At 38.1% G+C, this 25,508-nt stretch overlaps 3 protein-coding genes across 4 annotated transcripts in view; all 3 read left to right on the top strand.

Annotated features, from left to right (window-relative positions):
* Positions 1-5,705, top strand: part of LOC108673767 (transcription initiation factor TFIID subunit 2) — a 14,112-nt gene extending 8,407 nt beyond the window's left edge. The window contains exons 12-17 of the mRNA XM_018161638.2: positions 293-459; positions 1,163-1,404; positions 1,798-1,974; positions 2,625-3,404; positions 3,845-3,959; positions 5,201-5,705. Coding sequence (XP_018017127.1) covers positions 293-459; positions 1,163-1,404; positions 1,798-1,974; positions 2,625-3,404; positions 3,845-3,959; positions 5,201-5,532 — 1,813 coding nt within the window. The 3' untranslated portion in view covers positions 5,533-5,705. The remainder of the gene's footprint in view (positions 1-292; positions 460-1,162; positions 1,405-1,797; positions 1,975-2,624; positions 3,405-3,844; positions 3,960-5,200) is intronic.
* A 2,464-nt stretch (positions 5,706-8,169) lies between these two features.
* Positions 8,170-14,655, top strand: LOC108673766. Its single transcript, XM_047880135.1, has 6 exons — positions 8,170-8,871; positions 9,890-9,949; positions 10,142-10,165; positions 11,163-11,368; positions 12,097-12,274; positions 13,314-14,655. Exons 1-6 carry the CDS (start codon positions 8,212-8,214, stop codon positions 13,488-13,490), a joined length of 1,305 nt encoding a protein of 434 aa, XP_047736091.1. The 5' UTR covers positions 8,170-8,211; the 3' UTR covers positions 13,491-14,655.
* Positions 14,656-15,694: 1,039 nt separating this feature from the next.
* The window catches only part of LOC108673787 (leukocyte elastase inhibitor), a 31,613-nt gene continuing 21,799 nt past the window's right edge, over positions 15,695-25,508 (top strand). The window contains exon 1 of one of the 2 annotated variants that reach the window (XM_018161660.2): positions 15,695-15,793. In XM_018161660.2, the coding sequence (XP_018017149.1) occupies positions 15,765-15,793 (29 nt within the window). In that variant the 5' untranslated portion in view covers positions 15,695-15,764. Of the gene's footprint in view, positions 15,794-21,204; positions 21,339-25,508 lie in introns of those variants that run through there. The other variant, XM_047880128.1, reaches the window with a different exon arrangement.

Raw genomic sequence — 25,508 nt, 5'->3', positions numbered from 1 at the left:
CACATTCCACCCTCATATTCATCACATTCCACCCTCATATTCATCACATTCCACCCTCATATTCATCACATTCCACCCTCATATTCATCACATTCCACCCTCATATTCCTCTCATTCCACCCTCATATTCATCACATTTCACCCTCATATTCATTAAATTCCACCCTCATATTCCTCTCATTTCACCCTCATATTCAGTACATTTAACCCTCATATTCATCACATTCCACCCTCATATTCATGACATTCAACCCTCATATTCATGACATTCCACCCTCTCACCCCACAACAGCGCGGACTCGCCGGTGCTGTGGCTGAGGCTGGACCCCGAGCTGTCGATGATGCGCAGCGTGCGCGTGCACCAGCCCGACAACCAGTGGCAGTACCAACTGCGCCATGAGCGTGACGTCACGGCGCAGATAGATGCCATCAACGCCCTCCATGCCATGGCTAAAGCTGGTCTGTAGTCATGTCCATGCCATGGCTAAGGCTGGTCTGCAGTCATATCCATGCCATGGCTAATTAAGGCTGGTCTGTAGTCATATCCATGCCATGGCTAAGGCTGGTCTGTAGTCATATCCATGCCATGGCTAAGGCTGGTCTGTAGTCATATCCATGACATGGCTAAAGCTGGTCTGTAAGTGTGGCTTACCATCAGCCTGCACTGGGAAATATGAATGGGTCATTGTCTAATTCAGTGGCTCCCAATATTCTGCAGGCTGGCGCCCCCTTGACGCCCCCTAGCTCCCCCCAAAGTTTGAATATTTCAAAAAATTTTACACTTGAAACCCAGGAGATGTTAAAAAACCCAGAAATCTGGTTGAAAAAACCCATAGCTTGGAGTCATGTGCTGCATTGTTGTGTACAAATCGTCAATCAGAAGGTCGAGCTTGTGACTTTGACTTCGGACTGCCGCCCTCTTCTTCCTCACCGACCCAGGTGGGCGGTGCCGCCCACTTCGGGAACCGCTGGCCTAATTGACAATATAATTTCTTATCCACAGGTCGAGCAGAGAGTGTACGTAGCACTGATAAGCGTCCTTTTGCACTGCCAAACTGTGTCAGATAGACTCACACTAGTGCCAAAAAAGCCTTGTGTTGTGCCTTGGACAAACACTCATTTACACTCATTTACACATTCATTCACACACTCATTTACACAGGTAACGTGAGTGTAGAGATGCGTAACTCGCTGAACGCGGTGCTGGAGAACGAGAACGTCTACTACAAGGTTCGGTGTGCGGCGGCCCACTGTCTCACGACCGTCGCCAACAGCATGGCAGCTACATGGAACGGGCCTCCTGCCATGATGCAGATATTCAGAAAAATGTTTGGCTCGTATTCATGCCCCAACATCATCAAGCAACATGATTTTGATAACCTTCAGAACTATTTCATACTAAAGGTCAGTTTCTGTGCAATGTGTTGGTCATATTCAATATTACGTGAAATGTTTCGACCATATTCAATATTATTTAAAATGTTTCGGTCATATTCAATATTACGTAAAATGTTTCGGTAATACTCAATATTCCGTAAGATGATTCAACTCAAAATGGATATGAGTTTACTTATTTAGTGTGAAATATTTCGACTTGTTAGTATGTATGGATAGTACATATAGTTATTTCGGAATAATTCGGTTTGTCTGTATGAGTAATTAGTACTATAGAAAACGTTTTTTAAACATTTTAGAAAACGTTCTCTAAGCGTTTTCTAATGGCTAATGAGTGATTCGGCCACTTTCTCATGCGTTCCATAATCTGGGGCAAAATAAAAACTTTTATCATTTGCGCAGACTCTGCCCGTGGCAATGGCAGGACTGCGCAACATCCACCAGACGTGCCCCCCCGAGGTGCTCGCCTTCCTCTTCGACCTCTTCAAGTACAGCGACAACACCAAGAACCAAATGAGCGACAACTTCTACAGGGCCAGTCTTGTTGATGCCCTGGCTGCTGCTGTCTCTCCTGCAGCTGTAAGTCTTGTTTATGCCCTGGCTGCTGCTGTGTCTCCTGCAGCTGTAAGTCTTGTTGATGCCCTGGCTGCTGCTGTGTCTCCTGCAGCTGTAAGTCTCTTGATAACATTGCTGTATGCTGTGTCTCCTGCAGCTATAAGTCTCTTGATAACCTAAGTCATCAATTTATTACTGTCACATGCAAACCCAAGTCTTGAACTCTTTACTGAGGGTTTCCCAGCAGCTGTGAGTCACTCATCTTTACCGCAATAATTGTTTGACCATAACTCATTGTTAATTAGCATTTATCTTTTATCTCATGTGAAATAAATTTTTATTCACTGCCCATATGATGGTATTAAGCTATCGAGTCTTTCGTTGCCCATAATTGCTAAGAAAATAAGTTGATTGTTAACCTGCCGGAATGATTGACTATAATGCAGCTAAATGCTTTCGTACTTGGAATACTTCCGTTATGGCAAGCGGAAGTATTCCATTTGCTATCTAGGTGCTAAGGTTTTGGCCCCAAATTTCCGCGTGAAATGAGGTACAAATTCCTTTAAATGAGGCATATACATTTTTTTCGCTGTACCGTACCTTCATGTTTAATTTTATGATCGAGAACGCATCGAAAAATGTGTTTTACAACGAGTTTCATTTCTGACTCTCAGGTGCAGCATGACCCTGCAAGTATCACTCCCGACACGCTCTCCGACTCATACCGCAAGATTTTATCAGAAATTGTTCGATACCTGAACCTGGACAAGATCCTACCGTGTTACAAACTCACGGTCACGGTATCGTGCCTGCGTGCTATACGTGTACTGCAGAAAAACGGACATTTGCCGCCGAAAAGTTCAATTTTCATGAACTACGCTGCGTATCCGGTGTTCATTGATGTGCGTTTGAGCGCCATAGACCAACTTATTGACTTTCTGCCGAGTTGTGGTGGAATCAACGAGTTGAATTTCCTCCTGAATTTGGCCGAGACCGACCCCATGCCTCGGGTTCGATATGAGGTTCTCCGAAGACTAACCCTGAATAAACCCTTCAAAATGGGCGAGGGTCATAAACTCGACACTGAGCCTTTGGTCGAACGTTTATGGGCCATGATGAACAACAATAATTCTTACGACTCCCGCATTAGAGGCGCGGCAATGGATCTTTATTATGCACTTTATGGTCGTCGTCGGCCGTCTTGCATCCCTGCGTCGTCTTCAGAACCTGTCATCCTGCACTCAAGTCTCCACACGCCCGTGAACCCCAAGGGCCCCTTGGACCGAGGCCCGATTATGGCCCCACGTAGGATCAACACCCATGCATCCCCAGGGTACCGGGGGGGTTCGATGGGACCCCAAGTTGTATCCCTTGATGACCCATCAATCGTACAAACCCTTGATGTTGGGGTCATCAACAGGCCTGGCCATAGGGTCGGAGTTTCGCCCATTGCGGTGAGTGTGAATTATGAATCTTGTTTAAAAATTCGAATTGAAAGGCTTTTTAAAATTAATCCGATTTTAAAATTTTTTTCTAATCTAAATCATTTTGAACATTATAATACCGTATTTTATTACGCTAGTAAATACCTAGTAGTAATGTCTTCAAAATTTTAAATTGCCTACCCTCTGTGTTAATTAACTTTTGTTTTTGCAACGGTAAGTAAGTTCTGTCTAAATACATGAACATTACCATCTAAGAACATAAAAGAAAATTCATATTGCAGAATCTAAAACTATATAACATGTTTCTGTAGCTTGAAAAGAATAACATGAACGTTATATATATGTTATTTATAATAATGAGTATTGAGTATAATAATAGTAATAATTTATGTATATAATATAATAATAGAAGTTATTTATTAAATCATAAACGAAAGCTGACATTACAGGGCGCGGTGCGAGTGAAGGAAGAAGTTCTTGATGTTTCTGAAGAAGATTCTCCTTCTGTGTGGCCTTCCCATGTGTCGGACTCGAGCGTCTCTCTGCCTGACGGCGACGCTGCAGGTGGGGGGTCTGGGTCCTGAATACTGTAAATACTTATTTATGAGTATTAATACTGTAATTAATACTGTACTCATTTATGGAAAAAATGCATTATTGTGCTCGCCATGTCCGTCTGTCCGTCCGTCCGTCCGTCCGTGACTTCATGTTTTCGTCGACGAGAAAATGCGCTCTCTGTCACTCACTGCAGTGAGTACTGAGTTATATTTTTTTATCTCGGTTAGCTTTAAAGTTATTAAAAAGTGGTATTATTATATTATATTAGGTATATTAAAGGTATCAAAAAAAGGGAATATCTTTAAGTGTATTTTTCGTCTCGGGGCTTGTTTGTCTTTTACTGCTTTTCTCATTCATTGCTTTTCTTTCACTGTTCCTTTTCACCATTTTTCTATCTCCAGGCTTTCAAACTATAATCGTAATAATCATTTTTTATCCACAATAATTTATATATGTATAATTATTGTATATTCATTATTTGTTGCTAATAATATTCACCGTAATTCTTCTGTATAAATTATTTTCTCATAAGTTTTTTGCAATTTTATATGATTTGCCGAGCGTTCTCTCCGTTTAATCTCTTATCACATTTACTCTAATTCCATTGCTTGATAATTTTATTCATCTTTATTTAGTATTTTTACCGTTACCTACGCGTTAACAATTACAAATATGCTCAAAAGTTTAAACACCTTCCAAACACGTTCCAAACATGTTCACTAGTTCGAACGCGATACAAATACCAATACGTTACCAATCGTGTTACAAGCACTTAACGAACACATTACAAGCATGTTACAAGCACGTAACAAATACGTTACAAGCACGTTACAAACACGTTACAAACTTGCACATAGATTGAAACACGTTATAGACACGTTAAAAATATCTAACAAATACGTTGCCAACACGTTAAAAATATGCACACAGGTTCAAAAAACATTGCAAGCAAGTTACAAACACGTTACAAATAAATGATGAACGCGATACAAACACGTTTCAGACACGTTCCGAACATACTACTAACACAATACAAACACGTTATAAACATGCTCAAAAGTTCAAACACATTGAAAACATATTCCAAACGCGTTCAAACATGCACCTATATAGGTTCAAATACGTTACAATCATTCACACAGGTTCAAGCACGCTGCAAACGTGTTCCAAGCGTGTTCCAAACACGTTACTAACACGTTACCAAACGTTACCAACACGTTACCAACACGTTGCCAACACGCCCGCAGGTCCGGAGCGTGCGCACAAAAGCTCGAGCAAGAAGCGCAAGAAGGACAAGAAACACAAGCGTCACAAGCGCGTCAAACATGAACGTCTTCCCCGCTTTGACAAGTTCCTTGTGCAAGATGCTAACCTCAGCTCCCCAGAGTCCTCTAATCCCCCCAGCCCCACGGGGTTCGGCACTTCTGATAACTCCGCTAGCGTTGCTAGTGCCCCTGGAACGGGGCTGGGGTCTGGGGTTATGCCCGTGCAGTTCCCCACCATCTTGGGGACCATCGCGGGGCTCAAGCAGGAGAAGCCTGACGATGACCACACCCTCAGTGAGGGGGAGGTGGACTAGTGGAGGGGATTAATGGAGTTGTTTATTAGTTGGGGAGTGGTGGTTTATTGGAGTTTCTTTATCCGTTGAGAACTTATTTATTAGTTGGGGAGTGGGGCTTTTGGGGAGTTTCTTTATCCGCTGAGAAGTTTTTTTTATCAATTGGGGAGTGGGGGGGGGACTTGTGGTGATTTTTTTTCAGTTAGGTAGGGTTTCTTCATCCGTTAATAATTTTTATTTAATTTTTTTATCCGTTGAAAGGTTATTTATTAGTTGGGGAGTGAGACTTTTGGGGAATCTCTACATCTGTTAGGGACTGGGGCTTTTGGGGAACTCTCTATCTGTTAGGGAGTTCACTATTATAGCTGAAATTGATGCCTGTAAACTGTACTGACACGTTGTAAGTGGGGAAATTTTGATTAAAAGCCTAAAGATTAGAATTGACAGTCAAAAAAATGATCAAATTGATTTTCAATTGATAGATTGTTTGTCTGAAGAGAAGCTGTAATTTCATAATTTTGTTATTTAGGGTATTCTAGAATTATTTCGCATTTAAGTTAATGAAAATTAATTGATTATTAAAGAAGGCCAATAATTAGTCATCCTGTGAGCTGGATTATAAGCTTGTGGACCTCGAAAATTCTTCTATAATTAACAAAAGAAGCATGATTATGAAAATGCATCACTCAAAGAAATTAGTAAGACTTCGTCCGAGTAGCGATGCACTCTTGCCTTGAGCGGGTCATCCTGACCCAGTTTGGCCCTGCAAAAGTGCGTATCATTGCTACGTACGTGCTGTGAGTAAGAAAGACGTGCTGTGTCACTGTGAGGACAACATGACTCATGCATTTTTCTCAGTATATGCTATGTAATAATATAGTATATATTATATAATAGTTAATAATAATATTTCCTACAGCATGGAGGAGACATTGTCTTCGGTATTAAATTTTGGTTTTTATGTTTTGTTTAGTATTCTCATTGTGCCAGCTTTATTCAGCGTAACCAATTTATTAATTGATAATTAGAACTACTTTGAATAAAATGATAAATTCATCATCTGAGATCCCTTGAATCGAGCATGAAGGATTAGAAAATTAGGTACGGTGCTGGCGCGTATCACAGCCATTTGGACAATATAACGCAGTATTTTTTTGAGTTATAATGCTGTTGGTCTCACTTCTGGAAATTATTTCATCGACTTGATTATTATATTGATCAGTTCATTTAATGAATGTAATGATTATTATGTTGATCATTACATTATGTCGATCATTACATATAATGATTGTAATGATTATAATGATTATGATAATAATCATTACATTATTATGATCATTGCATATAATGAATGTAATGATACTATAATAATCACTACATTACATGAATGTAATGATTATTGTATTGATCATTACATTATAATGATCATTACATCTAATGAATGTAATGATTATTATATGACCATTACATTATAATGATCAGTTTACCATTATTCCAGCACGGGGGTGCAGATGATCCAGCATTTTGAGTCCAGTATCGCCGATCCAGATTATTTCAACTTCAATTTTATTTGATAAGAAATCCATTTGTTGATATTCATTTAACATTTACAATTTAATGAAGTATAAATGCTGCTTTCTACTTCATTATTCTAAAAAAAAATAGTTTTCTTCCATATCACTCTAAAACCTATCGCAAATATTGAAATGTAATCATTCTATGAATTTGAAAATCATTCAAATTCATTCATTGTTCGCGATGTATTGATTAAATTGGACCAAATGCAAACTTCATCAACACCAAGGGATGTTGAAACGATTTTTTTTGGCCGTTAGAAATCTGCTGCGATTTTGTTTATTTAAAACTTAGAACGTCGAAATAACATTTAATTAAGGTTGTTTCAACGAAGTCAACTCGGGATCAACGTTGGTTTTGCATCATCTGCCTGAAATTATAAAAATTATTCATACGATGATAGTTATTTTGTTGAATTAAATTTTTGTGGATTATAAGGAGAGCCAAAAAATAAATGTTTTGCCACGCACCCTCTGTCCCGGAGTCGCTTTTTTGTGTGTGATTATTCATTACGCAATATTTAACATTTAATTTATATGTATTTTGTTATATATAACAAATTTGGGCGCGATATATTTAATTTAATAAATTGCGTCATCATATAATTTGGAAAAAACTTCTATGTCAAACGAGCGGTGCATTTCCTACCCAGTCGAGGACCTATGGACATGATCATGTCAGCACCGTGGACATGATCATGTCAGCACCGTGGACATGATCATGTCAGCGCCGTGAACATGATCATGTCAGTGCCGTGAACATGATCATGTCAGTGCCGTGAACATGATCATGTCAGCACCGTGAACATGATCATGTCAGCGCCGTGAACATGATCATGTCAGCGCCGTGAACATGATCATGTCAGCGCCTGTCTCTTATACACATCTAGATGTGTATAAGAGACCATGTCAGCACCGTGAACATGATCATGTCAGCACCGTGAACATGATCATTTGTGTTCAACGAACATGTTCGTTCTGTTTGCTGCTCAATTTAACCATTGAATTAGATAGCATAATTTTTTTGGTAAACAATATTAATATATATCAATAATGATGGGAAATCGAGACCGCATATTAGCGCCAAATACGTTGAAATAAAGAACTTCAACTCGCACTGTAGATAATGGGTGTGAAATGCATTTCACAAACAATAAGTTCTTGCAATAGGTTTCAAAACTTTTTCCAATCGCATCTAGGTTTGTCTCTTACTCTACAGATGGCTTCTAGATGGCATAATATTTTTGGGTGGCTTTTAGTTAACACGATAATAGCGAATATTTTAATTAACGCGTCCTTAGGAAGCGCTTTCATCTTCGCCGGTGGAGATGAAGTCGCCGAAACGACCGAAGTCAACGACACGAGATTTGAAAAAATTATCGGAAATCCTGAAGAAAATTACATCTTAAATGCACAAGATGAACGAGTTTTTGGAAATTCCGATGAAAATTACATTACAAATGCGGAAGAAACCAATTCTTCTGATGAACCTGACGAAAATGTTGTGTCTGAAGAGAACCAAGTTGATGATGGTTCGAACCACGTTGATATTCGTGATGATGACGATGAATATTTCGAGACGAGCGTCGACGATGAGGATTCAATGACTGTTGATGCTGAGAAAAAACCCTCGGGGGAAGATGAGGAACTCAAGCCCCATGGGGACGTGGGGCAGGACGAGGAGGCGTCCTTGGTAAAGGACCCCAGCAGTTCCGCCAACCCCAGTGAAGGACCTGAGAAGGATAACAAGAAAATCCCTCTCCGCGAGATCCTGCGGCGCTTAAAGGTGAGATTTGAGGTCCTTGTACACGTGGATAGTAGTGGCGGCCAGTACAACTTTTGTATACTTGGACAGTAGTGGCGGCCAGTACAACTTTGGTACACGTGGACAGTAGTGGCGGCCAGTACAACTTTGGTACACGTGGACAGTTGTAGTGGCGGCCAGTACAACTTTTATTCACAGGGGCAGTAGTGGCGGCCAGTACAACTTTTATTCACAGGGACAGTAGTGGCGGCCAGTACAACTTTTATTCACAGGGACGGTAGTGGCGGCCAGTACAACTTTTATTCACAGGGGCAGTAGTGCATGGCAGCCAGTATAACTTTGGTACACAGGGACAGTAGTGGCGGCCAGTGCAACTTTTGTACACAGGGACAGTAGTGGCGGCCAGTATAACTTTTGTACACAGGGGCAGTAGTGGCGGCCAGTGCAACTTTTGTACACAGGGACAGTAGTGGCGGCCAGTGCAACTTTTGTACACAGGGACAGTAGTGGCGGCCAGTACAACTTTTGTACACGGGGACAGTAGTGGCGGCCAGTACAACTTTTGTACACAGGGGCAGTAGTGGCGGCCAGTACAACTTTAGTACACAGAGACAGTAGTGGCGGCCAGTACAACTTTTATACATTAACCGCCAATATTTACCGTGCTATTGGCCCCGTGAATAGACTACTGGCCACGTAAGGACCCAGTAACCCTGTACACGAGGCCTGTAGCATGATAATTAGTGACGGTTAGTATTTGTAGGTTGTACTGGCCGCCACTACTGCCCCCGTGTAAAAGAATGAGCACTTTTGTTCTTGTTTGAGGTATGAGGCTGGTATGAAATAGAAGTGTGATATAAAAATGATTAGACGATGCTTCATGTCAAATAATATTTAGTAATTATTAGAAGGTATTATATGTCGTGTAATATTTGATCAATTTATCTGAAGATATTTTATGTGATGTAATATTTGGTGAATTATCAATCAATATTTTATGTAAAATAATGTTTTAATACAATATTATGCTATTCTGCAGCCCGCCAGTTTGATGGACGACGACGAGCGAGCGGCGGCAGAGAAAGCTGGTCAATTTCAGGTAATTGGACACAATAAAGTTATTTAACAACTAATGTAATCTAACAATTAGTTTTCAATTGGCGTGCTCATTAGTGTTAAAATGATATTAAAAATATTATTATTATATTAATATATTATATTATTTTCACAAAATTCAGAATATATTCATACTGATTTGGACGGCACAGCGGGGTCCAGAAGCTGGCTGTAGAGCATCAGCGCTGCTGGTGTTCAGGTAGGAATAGCATTGTAGGAGGCGCAGGTAGGAATAGCATTGTAGGAGGCGCAGGTAGGAATAGCATTGTATTGAGGCAGTAGGAGGCGCAGGTAGGAATAGCATTGTATTGAGGCAGTAGGAGGCGTAAAACAGGTATTTTACATCTTATCTACAAATTCTTCATAGTTAATTCATTTACAAGTTACTCACGCATTATTCAGAAGTTATATATACGTTCTCTACGCCTCATTCAGAGATGCGTGTGAGATTTCGTCCAAATAGTGATGCACTTTTTACTCTTTTATGTGTCATCCTGACACAATTTTGCTTAAAATAAAAAAAATGTGTCAATATTTGGTCAATATGACCCGTATTTTTTCCCAGAGTTTGACTTTAAGGACCATTACAAAATCGAATGCATTAATTCAGGAGGTAGAAAAGATAAAGGAGGATACATCCTACGTGCAAAAAAAGTGCATCACTATTTGGACACTACGACCCATTCATTTCACCGAATACAAATGTGTCATTATTTGCCCATATTCGTCCCATTCATTTCACTGAATAATAAAAATGTGCCACTATTTGCACACTATTCATTTCACTGAATAAAAATGTGTCACTATTTGGACACTACGTCCCATTCATTGCACTGAGTAAAAATGTGTCACTATTTGGACAAGATGACCCACTAACCCCCTCCATTATCTGACCCCCGACAGCTTCTTAACGCCACCGCCCTACAAGACCTCGTCTCCCCCAACCCTAATAAAAAGTGTCCCTATTTTGACACTATAAGACATTCATTTCACTGAAATATAAAGTGTGGCACTATACGGACAATGACCCACTAATTTCCCTCCATTATCTCACCCCCGACAGCTTCTTAACGCCACCGCCCTACAAGACCTCGTCTCCCCCAACCCTAACGTCAGCTACCAACCCTAATAAAAAGTGTGTCACTATTTGGACTATATGACCCACTAACTCCCTTCATTATCCCACCCCCCGACAGCTTCTTAACGCCACCGCCCTACAAGACCTAGTCTCGCCCAACCCTAACGTCAGCTACCGCTCCACCGCCGCCCCCTGCGCGCTGGTGTTTTTCTACAGCGCTCACTGCCCCTTCAGCGTCGCCGCCGCCCCCGCCGTCACCGCCATGTCCCGCCACCTCCAGCAGGTTATGCCTGTCTACGGGGTCGACTCCATCGCTCACCACAGGTTACTTAATTGACCTTTTTAGGACTTATTAATTCATTAACTTTTTTAGGACTAATTATTAATTAATTGACCTTTTTAGGACTTATTAATTCATTAACTTTTTTAAGACTAATTAGTTAATTAACCTTTTTTAGGACTAATTAATTAACATTTTTTAGGACTAATTAGTTAATTAACCTTTTTTAGGACTAATTAATTAACATTTTTTAGGATTAATTAGGTAATTAACTTTTTAGGACTAATTAGTTAATTAACCTTTCTTTAATCCTAATTAGTATTTGTTATAATTTAGTTAACCTTTTTTAGGGCTAATTAGTTAATTAACTTTTTTTAGGACTAATTGATCATTGAAGTGCTAATACGTAATTATAATTAACCGCCGTCACTGCCACGACCCGTGATTTGTTGGATTGTGTTTAACTCGTTATTCATTAAAATTGAATTCATTGTTAAATGTATTGGTTATACTTAATTGGATCACTTAGATGTCTGATTTTTCTGTTAAATTTAATTGGGAATTTACTGTTAATTTAAGCAACTGTTCAATTTAATTCATTAATTGAATTGAACTCATTCTACAGGTGACAATTTTTTTTATGAACTATATTATATATTACCACATGAATAACAACGTTACACGTTACTGCTGTTCTACAACGGCCACATCGTAACGCAGTATAACATTAATATATTACACAAATAATATTAATAACGCTACAACGTTACAGTATCAACGCACAGTTCGGCGTTATGGGTACACCAACGTTACTGCTGTTCCATAACGGCCACATTGTAACGCAGTATAACGCTAGCTCCTTCACCGGAGCGTTGCTAGCGTCCTTCCTACAGCACTACACCGACTACCGTCCCCCGGGGGACTTTGTCGTCACAGATTTGGACAAAACGGTGAGTGTTGTGGGCCTTACACTCAGAAAAATAAAGGGTTAATATCCCTTATCGTCTACGGAGCTTTCTGGGCTCAGATTTGGACAAAACGGTGGATGTTGTGCGCCTTACACTCAGAAAAATGAAGGTTTTGACCTCCAACCGTCTATGGGACTTTCTAGGCACAGATTTGGTCAAAACGGTGAGTGTTGTGGGACTTACACTCAGAAAAATAAAGGGTCATGACGTCCAAGGGGACTTGGGGATCACCGACGCAGACCGCCCGGTCAGTGTTGTGGCCTAGTTAATAATTAGAAATATTATTTAAAATTAATTTATATGGAAATGCGCAGTGGAAATTATCGCGTTATTAGTTCGTAATTAAAAACTTTATTTGTTAATAATATTCTCTTTGCAGTATGGCACATTCAAAATTATTATATTTTCTGTTCGCTCGGTTGATTATTTTGATCTTATAATATTTTATATTATTACGTATTATTATTATTGATTGAAATTAAAGATATTTTTAAAAATTATGTACTACTGACATGACTGCAGGTATAGTAGCTGTAGGAACTATATAGTATATCCTGTATGACATCTATAATTCATGCCTAACGTAAAAACTATATAGTACATCCTCTGTGCCAATTATAATTCATGCCTAATAAATTCATATAATTCCAATAATAATTATATATAATTATATTATATAATTCTTGTGCCAATTATATAATTTAAAAATGTTATCGTACGGCCAGGAGTCTGTGCTGCCGCTACAGGTATTGTGGCTGTAGGAACTATATTGTATATCCTGTATGATAATTATAATTCATGCCTAATAAATTAATGTAATTCCAATAATAATTAGGTATATATAATTGAATAATTCTTCTGCCAATTACATAATTCAAAAATGAATAGTTACGACCAGGAGTCGGTGCTGCCGCTGGAGGTGGTGCCCTACAGCGGGTGGTGGCTGAATAATAATTATATATAATTGAATAATTACTGTTTCAATTATATTATACAATTAAAAATGTTATCCTACGGCCAGGACTCGGTGCTGCCGCTGGAGGTGGTGCCCTACAGCGGGTGGTGGCTAGGGACGTCCTGGTTGTTCCTAGTGAGCGTAGCGTCCTATTGCTTCTTCAGGAGCGTCCTATGGGGCAGGATTACTGAGGCCGTCCTAAACAACTGGCGGGAGGCTGAGGCCCACCAGCATCAAGACTAATTAGTGCTTAGCAATTATGAAATTATTAAAATTATTATTCTACTATAAATGCTTAGTAAACTTGTTTGTATTGATAGCACTGTGAACTTGTATCAATTGTGAATCTGTTTGAATTGTGAACCTGTTTGAATTGTGAACCTGTTTGAATTGTGAACCTGTTTGAATTGTGAACCTGTTTGACTTGTGAACCTGTTTGATATATGAACCTGTTTGAATTGTGAACCTGTTTGAATGCCGGTTAACCTGTTTGAATTGTGAACCTGTTTCAGTTGTGAAACTTTTTGAATTGTGATCCTTTTTGGATAAGTTCACTGTATACCTTTTGTCATTTTGTTGAAGTTATTTTCAACGGCTGAAAGGATGTGAAGCTTGAAGAAATTGTAAATTGGATATCACCTACTCTGATATTATCTGTTTTAAAATGATCTTTTAGCCTTTCTTGAATCACTCTGTAAACTCTGGAATCAACAATGGAATTTCTTTATTGTAAATTATGAAGACTATTAGAATTATCATAATTTGTATAATTTAAGTCAGCCGTCGGCAGTAAAAGTTATTGAAAGACGTCAATCGAATTTCCAGGCCATAAGAAGTTCTGTAAGATGTCTAAAGAAAAAGAATTTAATAGACGAAGAATAGCAAAGAAAAAAGAAACTTTCGTGTGTAGTAAACAATTTATTAGTTTCAATATCTAAAAAAAAAAATTTCTTGAGCTATTTGCTCGTTCATCAATAGCCGTTTTCGTAATTATATAAAATAATAATAATAATAATTATATAAAATTATTGACATTATTTGCTGTCTTGGTTGCTGGATCTTGTCAAGAAGACAATCTTGTGGTACCTGCTTATATTGTGCAGTCTATTGCTATTAATTTTTCAAACTTCATTACTTTATATTAAATTTCTAAATATTATCATTCAATATTAATATCTCAAACTTTATCGACAAGTTTTCTTCATTTGTGCTTTGAGCTTCCGTTGTCATCTGAGGTTTGGACTTATCACAGCATTTGTTTAATTTATGTACGCCACAACAATATCCACTGGAATTTCCCTCATTATTTCACTATATCCATAGGAATATCTCTACTAATTTCACCATATCCACAGGAATTTCCCTCGTTATTTCACTATATCCATAGGAATATCTCTCATAATTTCACCATATCCACAGGAATTTCCCTCATTATTATATCCATAGGAATATCTCTCATAATTTCACCATATCCACAGGAATTTCCCTCATTATTTCACTATATCCATAGGAATATCTCTCATAATTTCATCGTATCCACTGGAATTTCCCTCGTTATTTCACTATATTCACAGGATTTTCCCTCATAATTTCCCCATATCGGTCATTCGTTGTAATTTCCTTCAATCAGTCACTTAGTTCTTAATAAATAATTAAAGACGCTTACCGTGTCGTTTTGAGTGCGTGATTGTAAATATATACTTTTATATTACGTCGAGGGTTCTTATTCTCCCTGTTTCATCTCTTCTGATTTGCTACAAAAATGGTTAGGGAAAACGAAAATTGTTAATTTATGCTGCCATTTTTTTCTGCATCCATTTGAATTATTTAAACATTTTAGTGCGTCGAATATCATGTGTTATAATGAGTAGTTTTTACTTCATGCCTTGTTGAGGCAAATGCGTAGCCAAGTTTTTGGTTTAGTTGTTTCATAATTAAATGAAGGCATTACTGTGTGATTTAAATTATTTATTAAATAAGTACCTTGAATTTTCCTGAAAGATGCACTCATGATTTTTTTTTATTCCTGAAAGGTTTCTTATTGGAATTTAGTTGATAGGAAAAATTATTATAATTAATTATTAGATAATTAATTTTAATTATTAATTCTATGATACCCCAAGGGGGCGCCCCTCCCGTCTTTAGGGGGGGGCGTGCAAGGGAGACCTGCTGCGCTCCCTGGGTCCCTTCGCAGCCTTGAATATCCTATGGAATATTAATTACAATTATAAATATTGGATATTAATTTAATAAAATATTGAGAGAGCTAAATTAAAAGTTGATGAATAAAAGTAAATAAGGTAGTTGTGGGGTTGAGTCAAAACTATTATTGTAATTATAAAATTTCCATATCTTCATGGGCAGCAAGTATTAAGAATATATACAGTCAAGTTATAAATAGTGCATTGCATACGTCTATTATATACAAGTGTCTCTATTTATATATTTATTCGCTTTTTGTTTCAGAGAAAATCTTTAATATTAAATCTAAACTTCAGTTTTCTTTCACTCTACTTGATGCGTTCAGACACATTGAGGAATACAAGGTGAGATCTTTTAATTTTAAAGCAAGTTAATTTTTAAAGTTAATGTCATAGTCATTACCATCCTATTCAATTTATGTCCTCATACATTTATGACAATCTTCATAATTTTAATCATCAGAAAATGAAAGGGCATATTGTGCAAATAGCGACCCTTTTTCTGCATGTAGCACTGCTGAGCAAAAATGCGTCAAGGTGGCCTAGAGGAAGGTAAATATTGCATCGCTATTTGGACAAATTTTCTCAATTTTTCTGTGTGGTCGTTTGACCGACAGATTGCAGTTGACAGAAATGATAAAATTGTTTATATATAATGATTATTTTTAAATACCTATTTAATAAGTATTTGATATTCCAATATTTAATGTTGAGCGTTTTCTTACCTATCTATATTTACATACAATATAATTGGGTTTTTATTAGTAAAGCTTTGAAAAGCATTTTATCACGAGAGGAAATTTGTATTTAGTGAAGTAAAGAACAGCGTGTCTCTTCCTTAAAATAAGTTCGATTTTATAAATTTGAAAAAAATATCTACTATATAAATTTATTAAAAAAACATTCTATTTTCGGAATTTATTCGAAAATAGTATTTGTGACCTCAAAAATGGTTCATAAATTTATTAAAAAACGGATCTATTATATAAATTTATTAAAAAATACGTTCTATTTTATGAATTTATTTGAAAATACTATTTGTGACCTCAAAAAAATGGAAAATAATTGCTGCTTAATTATTTTAAATCAATTCTTAAATTCTTTTTAAATTTTCTATTTCATAATTATTTGATACGTTCAGTTTAATTGAAGTATGAAACAAATTGAGCAAAATATTTGAGCAAATGAAAACTTTCTCTCGGCTTCCATATGACGCACTTCACTCACTGGACGAGTGAAACTTCCAGGGAACGCTTTTCTATTACAATTTTCAGCGAGATGCTGTATAGGAAGCATCTTCAGTGCAATTAACATGTTTATAAACGACATGGAGGTAATTCACTTGCTTCAGTCAAGGAAAACGGATAATATCACCATAAACATATAATAGTCTCTATTGGTTAAAAGTAACTATTTCACATTCAAATACTTGACCTAAAGATGAATGATTTGAACCAAACATATATTCAGTACGTACGCATTATCGTTCAGTTGACACTGGGAAATCCCAATTAATTGGTGTACAAACGATGAAATTAATGTTACGATGAAATTAATGTTACGATGAAATTAATGTTACGATGAAATTAATGTTACGATGAAATTAATGTTACGATGAAATTAATGTTACGATGAAATTAATGTTACGATGAAATTAATGTTACGATGAAATTAATGTTAGGTGTGTACATGTTGATGAAGTCGATGAACAACCGTAATTGGAAATGAGTTTATAATTAAAGAAAATAACCTAATCAATGCTGGCTACCTACATTTTACTAAGTATGTGTACAAACATCTAACGTTATTCTTAATTTTATTAAATATATGTACAAACGTCTATATAACGTACTCTTAATTTCTGTTCATAAAACCATTTACAGTATACCGCATATCCGTTGAATTTATAGTTAGTGTTCAAATTTATCAGCAATCAAGGATCGGTGTTTTCAATCATTTACTGTAAAACATGTAGTCAATTATTAAGTAATAATAGAATTAAAGCTCTTTTGAATCATCGATAAAGCTTTGTGCACATTAATACATTTACTGTACGTGTTATAAAAAAGAATCGAGCAAATATTTAAACAAAGTGGTACGTGTTCAAAACCTATTTTAACCAGGAAGTAATATCATTGAAAAAGTCATTTCACCATAAAATATTTTCCAAAAAAAATTTAATTTCCCTTTTCTTCATATGTTGACGTGTGAAGATATTCTAACTCAAGCATAACTTATATATAGCTGATTGTTGTAGGACAAATGTCACATTAGATGTAAAAATTTAGCTATTAATGAGAACTGTTAGCAGTGTGAGTTCCTTCACAGCCACGGAAATTGTGCTACAAGTTAAAACTCTTTTCAAAAATAATTTACAAATAAAATCAGCCGTGGTTATTTTTGTTTTTGACCGAGTGCCAGGCACTGAATTGGTAGAAATTCCCATTAACATTAAAAGTCCTTAACAAATCGATTAGCACCAGAATACACATGGAATTTATCTAGTAATACGAAGTTTTCTTTGTAAATTTTAGCAGAAATTCCATTAATTTCTTCTTTTAGACTGAGTGGTTGGTGAGTCATCCTCATCACAAGAAATATTCTTCAGTAGGGTTGCAAATGCATATCCTGCGAACATTACGGCCCCAGCCAAGGCCCTGAAACTTTGTTCTGGCGAGTCATCACTGCTTGTCTTTTGCAACTGTTGTCCATCGTCGTCATCCATTGCATTGGCAGAGGCGCGAGATACTTTAGATGAAAAGATTGCGGCCTCTGGAGCAGACCTAGCCATGGCAAGAGCGTGACCTGTGTTCGAGGAGACCGTTGACCCAGCGAACAATGACCCCGCCTGTGAGAAACATCGAGTTGCTTGGTTGATGGCATACCCGAAATTGATGACGCTCTTCAAGTCTCCAGGAAGGCAACTTTCCAAAGCTTCATCGATGTTGAGACCAACCTGCGAAGCGAGTTCAACAGCCCAGTGGTGACAGTTCCTAACAGTAAGTAAGTAGGGTAAGCCGTTCAGGGAAATTTGGCGGGCCTTAGAATTGATTTGTTGGGGTGAGCATTCCAAGCTAAAGTGACGAGACATCGTCCACGTGTAGGCAACATCCGGATAACCTCTAATCCAGTAAGGAATTAGGTACCCATTTTCGTCATTGGCTTCGTACGTGGCAGCTCGATCGGTCCAATCGAAGCAAAGCGCCCAGTGTTCGGCAATGCCACCGTCAATCTGCCGGACCATGAGCTTCACCGTGCACTGCCGGCGGTCATTGTCGTTATCTGTCAGCCACGGAAACGTCTTCCTGGTGCCATCCAGCAGCGTCCAAAGCAATTCCATTTAAAATGCGACAACAAAATAGTTCGAATTTGTCGGCGCGTTTGTGGATCGTTCGAAAGATGGCCTCTGAGCGAGCAGGAGACCTGATGATAACATACTTAAATTTGATTAGATTATAGATTAGGAAGATTATAACCAATTCAAACAGCGTTCAACTTAATTATTATGTGTGATCATGTAAACCCCTGTATCAAGAATTAAATCTTAGTGATGTAGCCATACAATGTTCAAATCACAAGTTTCTAAAAACAAACGCACGCATAATTTTAAACTTGTACAATAAATTCAGATTACATCCAGCATTGATGAAATGAAATTATTTCTTAGTAGTTTAACTTGCAGTTGACATGGACGTAGATAAGGTGATTAAGTGAACTCGAGAACGTAGTCGGAACTAAGTCTAACAACTTGATTACTTTATTTTTTACATTTCAGTCGACATGATATACACAAAGCGTTCCGAGTCCATTCTTCGCACCGGATATTCTTTAGTGAAATAATTTTATGCCTGTATTCTAAAAGACTCGTTTTGTTAGTGTTAGCTGGCCGTCATTATTCTTTAATCACAAAAAATTTCCATACCAACAGTCATCACACCCTGTTCAGGGAGGTGTCACTCGTCACCTTCAAATTGTTGCAAATTTGAATGGTGGACATTACCATTCAAAATTAACCTCTTCGCCTCAAATGAATGGTGGACAGTGTAAGCAATGGTGGAGTTTCCAGAATTTTTTTGTTAGCCTCTGATTTTCGGGATTCTTGATAATGCCCAAATAAAAATTAAGGGTGGAGCAGCGATGATTATAGGTGGCGATAGTAGATTATAGGTGGCGTAACGGTGGGTGGCCAGATCTGCCGAAAATCGACAATAAAACACCAATAAATCGAAAGAGTGGCGAGTATAGGTGGGAGCCATCGATGAATCATCGATGATTTATAGGGTCTGTTGGGTAGTTATTGGCGGAAGGAGAGCTTTACGTTTAGGGGGGCCATAGGCAGGTTATAGGTATGGTAAAGGTGGTGCACGCCACCCTTAATTCACTGTATAATTCAAAGCTGCTCCACCTATGGCGTCCGCCTATAGCCATCATAAAAACATAGGTGCTCCACTCTTAATTTTTATTTGGGTGGTCGGCGCTGCATAACAGCAGGTCGTTTATTAATACTTGCTTCGTATCCCGGTAGAAGTGACCTGCTACAGCACGACTATAAGCCTTTTAAAGGCGATACAATTAAGTATTGCGTACTCGACATTTCATAATTGACTTAATTGGGTGTGTCGATTGCGCTGTTGAATGACCTGAATGAAATGATGTTAATTACTCACCTTGGATGACATAATATTTTTGAATGACAATATTAATAGGGATATCACTTTTGTGTTTCATTTGGCGTCTCTTTGTCATGACTGTTCCCGCCTTATCGTCCTCTTCAGATAGCTTATCTGCGAGGCATGGCGTGCTGTGACTATCTTGAGCCATGTATACTCATTGCGCATACAGAAAAATGTATCCGTCATATAGACCAAACAGTGACACATTTTCTTACACACAGCCCGTGCAATGAACGGACTTAGCCCTTTTACCGGGCCAAACTGGGTCAGGATGACCCGTAAAAGAGCAAAATGAGCACCGCTATTTGGACAACGATTCTCTTATTTCTCTGAGTGATTCAGGAAATAGACTCTAAAAAGATTGTGCATCTCTATTTTATGTACGAAGAGAAACCCGTATCAAAATTATTCAAAATCCTATCATAATGTATTAGAAAATAACAGAATTTTCGCTCTCATCGGCAACTTCTATAATGGATGGTGGAAAATTTTGCCTGTATATTTTCAACTAAGACTGGTTATTTATATTCTAGATTTTATGTCGAGTCCGCGACAAACGTAGGATCTACTATACAACGCCTGATTTAAGTAATTACCGTATAAAAAAATTACCTCCACCCAATAATTCCTTATCTTCCCTTCATTTTCATTACCCAAGGATTATTCACAAATTAATCCACAGTTGAGAACGGCATTTCCCGGGTCCAGAATTTAAGTGCTTTCGTAAAGGTGATTGATATCAGCAAATGGAGGCCCTTTTGATCTTAACTGCACTCTGAAAAATGTGTGAGCCTTGTCCAAATAGCGATGAACTTGTATTCATTGTGTGGGTCATGTGGGTAGCTTATGTGTGGGTCATGTGGGTAGCTCATGTGCGGGTCATGTGGGTGGCGTTTGTGTGGGTCATGTGGGTAGCCCTGTGTGGGTTTTAGCGGACGTTTCCTGCCGTGCCACGTCCACTCTCTGCACGTGTTCTGGGTAAGAGTGTGTCAGTATTTAGACAATATGGCCGATATATTTTTCTAATTAACTCATTTGTGAGCAATGCATAGAAAGCTGATAATAAAGTGAGGCATTTGTGATTATCAGCACGTGCCGTGCTTGTATTTATCAGGTTATCTGCACCCCGTATTTATCAGTTTATCAGTTCTCCGTATTACATATAATGCTCGTCTGCTCCCGCGCAGCCAACACACCGCCTCCCTACATCGTCCTAAGTGAGTATATGCCTGAGTCGAAATTTTTTAAAGTCCTTTAGGTAGTTGATGTTTTACAAAATCTATGGAAGTTTATGTTTTGAAAAAATATCAATGTATGTTCCTGCTTCTGGGATACTCTTTAAATTTGTTATTATGTTTCACCTGCGGGCGCTAGAACGAGGAGGTATTTCTTAAACCTCCAACGATAGTCGAGGTGACAATAGCGATAATAGTGTTGGTTTATATAGTGGTTATTAATATATTAATAGTTTTTGTTGTTAAACATGTGTCGAAATTCGCACAGAAAAACGTTTTTTTTTCTAAGCCATCTAAATGTTTTTTTTTATGCTAGGAATCGATAAAAACTTTGAAGGCAAATTTTTGCAATTTGCCCCACTAGTCGTCAGTTCTAATCATAAGTTATAAGCGTTATGTCAACGCCACATATATGAGCGCCCTGTCAACGCCACATATATAAGCGCCCTGTCAACGCCACATATATGAGCGCCCTGTCAACGCCACATATATGAGCGCCCTGTCAACGCTACATATATGAGCGCCCTGTCAACGTCACATATGAGCGTTCTATCAACGCCACATATATAAGCGCCCTGTCAACGCCACATATATGAGCGCCCTGTCAACGTCACATATGAGCGTTCTGTCAACGCCACATATATGAGCGCTCTGTCAACGCCACATATATGAGCGTCCTGTCAACGCCACATATATGAGCGTCCTGTCAACGCCACATATGTGAGCGCCCTGTCAACGCCACATATATGAGCGCCCTGTCAACGTCACATATGGGCGTTCTGTCAACGCCACATATATAAGCGCCGCCCTGTCAACGCCATTCAACGCCACATATGGGCGCTCTGTCAACGCAACATATGGGCGCTCTGTCAACGCCACATGGGCGCTCTGTCAACGCCACATATGGGCGCTCTGTGCTCCATGCATATCTTGTCTTTTTTTTCCAAGCTGTTAGCCTTCCTTTTCCAAATCAATGTGTTATGTGAGAGACTTCTTGGATAGTTATGCTTCATTTTATGCTAATATTAAATACGCTTACATCTCTTTCGTCAATCCTAATTTTGATCACCTCGTTCCTGGTGCATTCTCTATGACTTCAATTAATGTCTATTGCTGAATTCGCATCCACTGAATTCGTCCCCGTCGCATTTCCTCCAATGTTCACCAAATGTGAATCATTAGGCGTCATTTATACGCATACGATAAGCTATGATTGACTCGCTTTTGAAAGGAGAATATGACTAACGCAATCGCACATGCCTTGTTCAATTTTTTTACCCTACACAAAGGTACCTACGCTCTGAGAATTATATGGGTCATATTGTCCAAATAGTGACACACTTTTTTACCCGCCGCACGGGCAGAAAGCGAACGTTGCGGGGAGACACCCTTTTGCCGGGTCAAACAAGATTATGATAGCCTACACAACGGCAAAAAGTGCATCACAAATTGAACAAATCTCACTCATTTTTCCTGGTGTACCCTGTTTTGATGTGAACAAGCGAACGCAAGTGTTCTGGCCACACGTACGTCTGAATGTCATGTCATTTGAATGTCATGATGAAAAGATGAACACTCTGTGCTCTGTATAGACCTCACAGCAGGCCACACGTGTGTGAACGTTCTCCCAATGGGACTTTTGTTATGTTTTTTCCACTGGTCCGGAATTTTGTTATGTTTTTTCCACTGGTCCGGAATTTTGTTCTGTATTTTCCACTGGTCCGGAATTTTGTTCTGTATTTTCCACTGGTCCGGAATTTTGTTCTGTATTTTCCACTGGTCCGGAATTTTGTTATGTATTTCCCACTGGTCCGGAATTTTGTTATGTATTTTCCAAATGTCCGGAATTTTGTTATGTTTTTTCCACTGGTCCGGAATTTTGTTATGTATTTTCCACTGGTCCGGAATTTTGTTATGTATTTCCCACTGGTCCGGAATTTTGTTATGTATTTTCCAAATGTCCGGAATTTTGTTATGTTTTTTCCACTGGTCCGGAATTTTGTTATGTATTTTCCAAATGTCCGGAATTTTGTTATACATTTTCCACTGGTCCGGAATTGGGTCCAAATGTAAGCCTATTATAAGCCTCCCTGAGGCTGAGGCTCGCCTGTAGAATGCTTTCAATGATACGTTAGATTTCGTATCAACTGAATAAAGACTATTGACAAAGAAATATTATATATTCAACTGTTAGCTCATAAATATTCGGTGGATAAACGATCGTAATTAGAGCGGGGCGGCCATTTTATCGCGGTGAGTAATAACAGATGACAAGCCAGGCTTTGAATGCGAATGTATTTACACGGCGCACCCAAATACACGACAACATTTATGTGTGCTTTGGATAAAATAATTTCAGACAAATATACTAATGGGGATGTTCAAAGACCAATGGCGGGCCTATAATCGCTTATTATATACTGCCTATAATTTTTTTTATTGTAAATAAATAAATGTGTGTGTAAGACTGAAACTTTAGTTTTTGTTATCTTGATCTACCGTTGATGCATATCAAGAGAAAAGAACATATTGTGGCGTCTTTTAAAGTTATTTATCAATACTATATTCAACGAGTCAATTGACTCGTATACGGTATATGTATGTGTTAATAAACACTTATATACCGTATATAAACACTCGCTCATGGTTTTGATGAAAGTATCATTTCTGATCATCAAATATTTTCGTGTCAATCCATAATTTTGTTCATTATATCGTTTATATGCAAATTTGAGTTGTTGACAAGTACTTTGTATCCCGCATTGCTCGTTCCCACGGTCACCGAGCTCGCAACTACCGCGTGCCAATTTACCTAATTGCTCTGTAACAGCCCAATTATTCTGCAAATTTCCCACCATTTCACAATTTTGTTCAGGACACATGGACCATTTTTGCCTTTCAAATTTCGCACCATTTCACGATTTCAATTATAGGACACAACCATTATTTATGGCAATTTTATATTTTGAGGCATTATTCTTACAGTGTAACCGTTTTTGCTGGTAAGCTGTTGGAATCTTATCACTCCCGATTACTTCGAGTAATAATTTAATACATTCTTGTATGAAATGTCGTTTGTGTTAAGCAGCAAATGTGTACGATGTGGCCTCACATCCCCGGAACCCGCATTATCCGCAACCTTGTGCATAATGTAATGCGCAACTTATTTATAATCATCAAAATGGTGTGTCAATGATTATATTTGCTATTATCATTTCAGAAATTTCGTTAGCCACTAATAAGTCGCTGTGTTCAAAAATAAATTTAAATAAATTTCAACCACGCAGTAGAGATTACTTCAACCTCCCACCCCCCTGACGCTCCCCACCTCCTCCCCAACACTCGTAGCCCCCCTAACACCCCCCAACACACACAGGTGTTCACGCGTCCCCCCTGCAACACGTGCGTCAGCAACTGCGTGTCAGTGTCCCTGCAGGTGTCTCGTGCAGCGGTGTTAATTTTTGGTGTCGGGAAATGTAGACAAAGAGATTGCTACAGTAAAATGAAAATAATCACCTTAAATGTCTTCAATAAATTTCAACTTTTATCAAGCAAATGGAGAGGCAAAAAAATTAAGAGTTGTGTTAAAGATAATGACGTTTTCGGTTTTGAAACACAAGATGTTATATTGAGTGGGCTTCATATAAGGTTATGAACTTATTGTTGGAGCTGTGCAGAAAAACAAGACTCATTCTCTGTGAAAATGTATATTGTTGGGGACTTTAATCTAACGTAATCGTAATTTAAAACCCGTTATCGCCCTTAAAATAAATTACTTTACCGAACAAGGGATGTTTAATTAATAAGAAGTTTGAAATTAATATAATTAACATAATAATATAGAAATACAAAAGCAACTAGTCTTCCAAATCTGACAAACCTAAAAACTTTAACCAAAAAAATGTATCCACAAATCCAAAAAATCCATACATTGAGGCATCCTGAAATATAATCGAAATAGCACTCATTAAACAAATAACCAAAAAAATAACCTAACCTAAATATGAAAATATGAAGAAATTGACACTTATAAATAATCAATATAACACGACTCTTATACACTCTAAAATTAAACATTCACAAATGTAATCACTATTTTTATAAGTTAGCAATAAACATTGACAATTGAAATGCACCACTGCTGGAGGTCAC

The sequence above is a fragment of the Hyalella azteca genome, unplaced genomic scaffold, assembly GCF_000764305.2.
Source record: "Hyalella azteca isolate HAZT.00-mixed unplaced genomic scaffold, Hazt_2.0.2 contig4675, whole genome shotgun sequence".
Classification (NCBI taxonomy): domain Eukaryota; kingdom Metazoa; phylum Arthropoda; class Malacostraca; order Amphipoda; family Hyalellidae; genus Hyalella; species Hyalella azteca.
This window is presented reverse-complemented; position numbering and strand designations above follow the sequence as displayed.

Coding starts and splice junctions, on each gene's coding strand:
- LOC108673766 (XM_047880135.1), top strand. CDS start 8,212: ATGGGTGTGAAATGCATTTCACAAACAATAAGTTCTTGCAATAGGTTT. Junction 9,950..10,141: donor AGAAAGCTGGTCAATTTCAG/GTAATTGGACAC, acceptor AGCTGGCTGTAG/AGCATCAGCGCTGCTGGTGT. Junction 11,369..12,096: donor GACTCCATCGCTCACCACAG/GTTACTTAATTG, acceptor ACAACGTTACAG/TATCAACGCACAGTTCGGCG.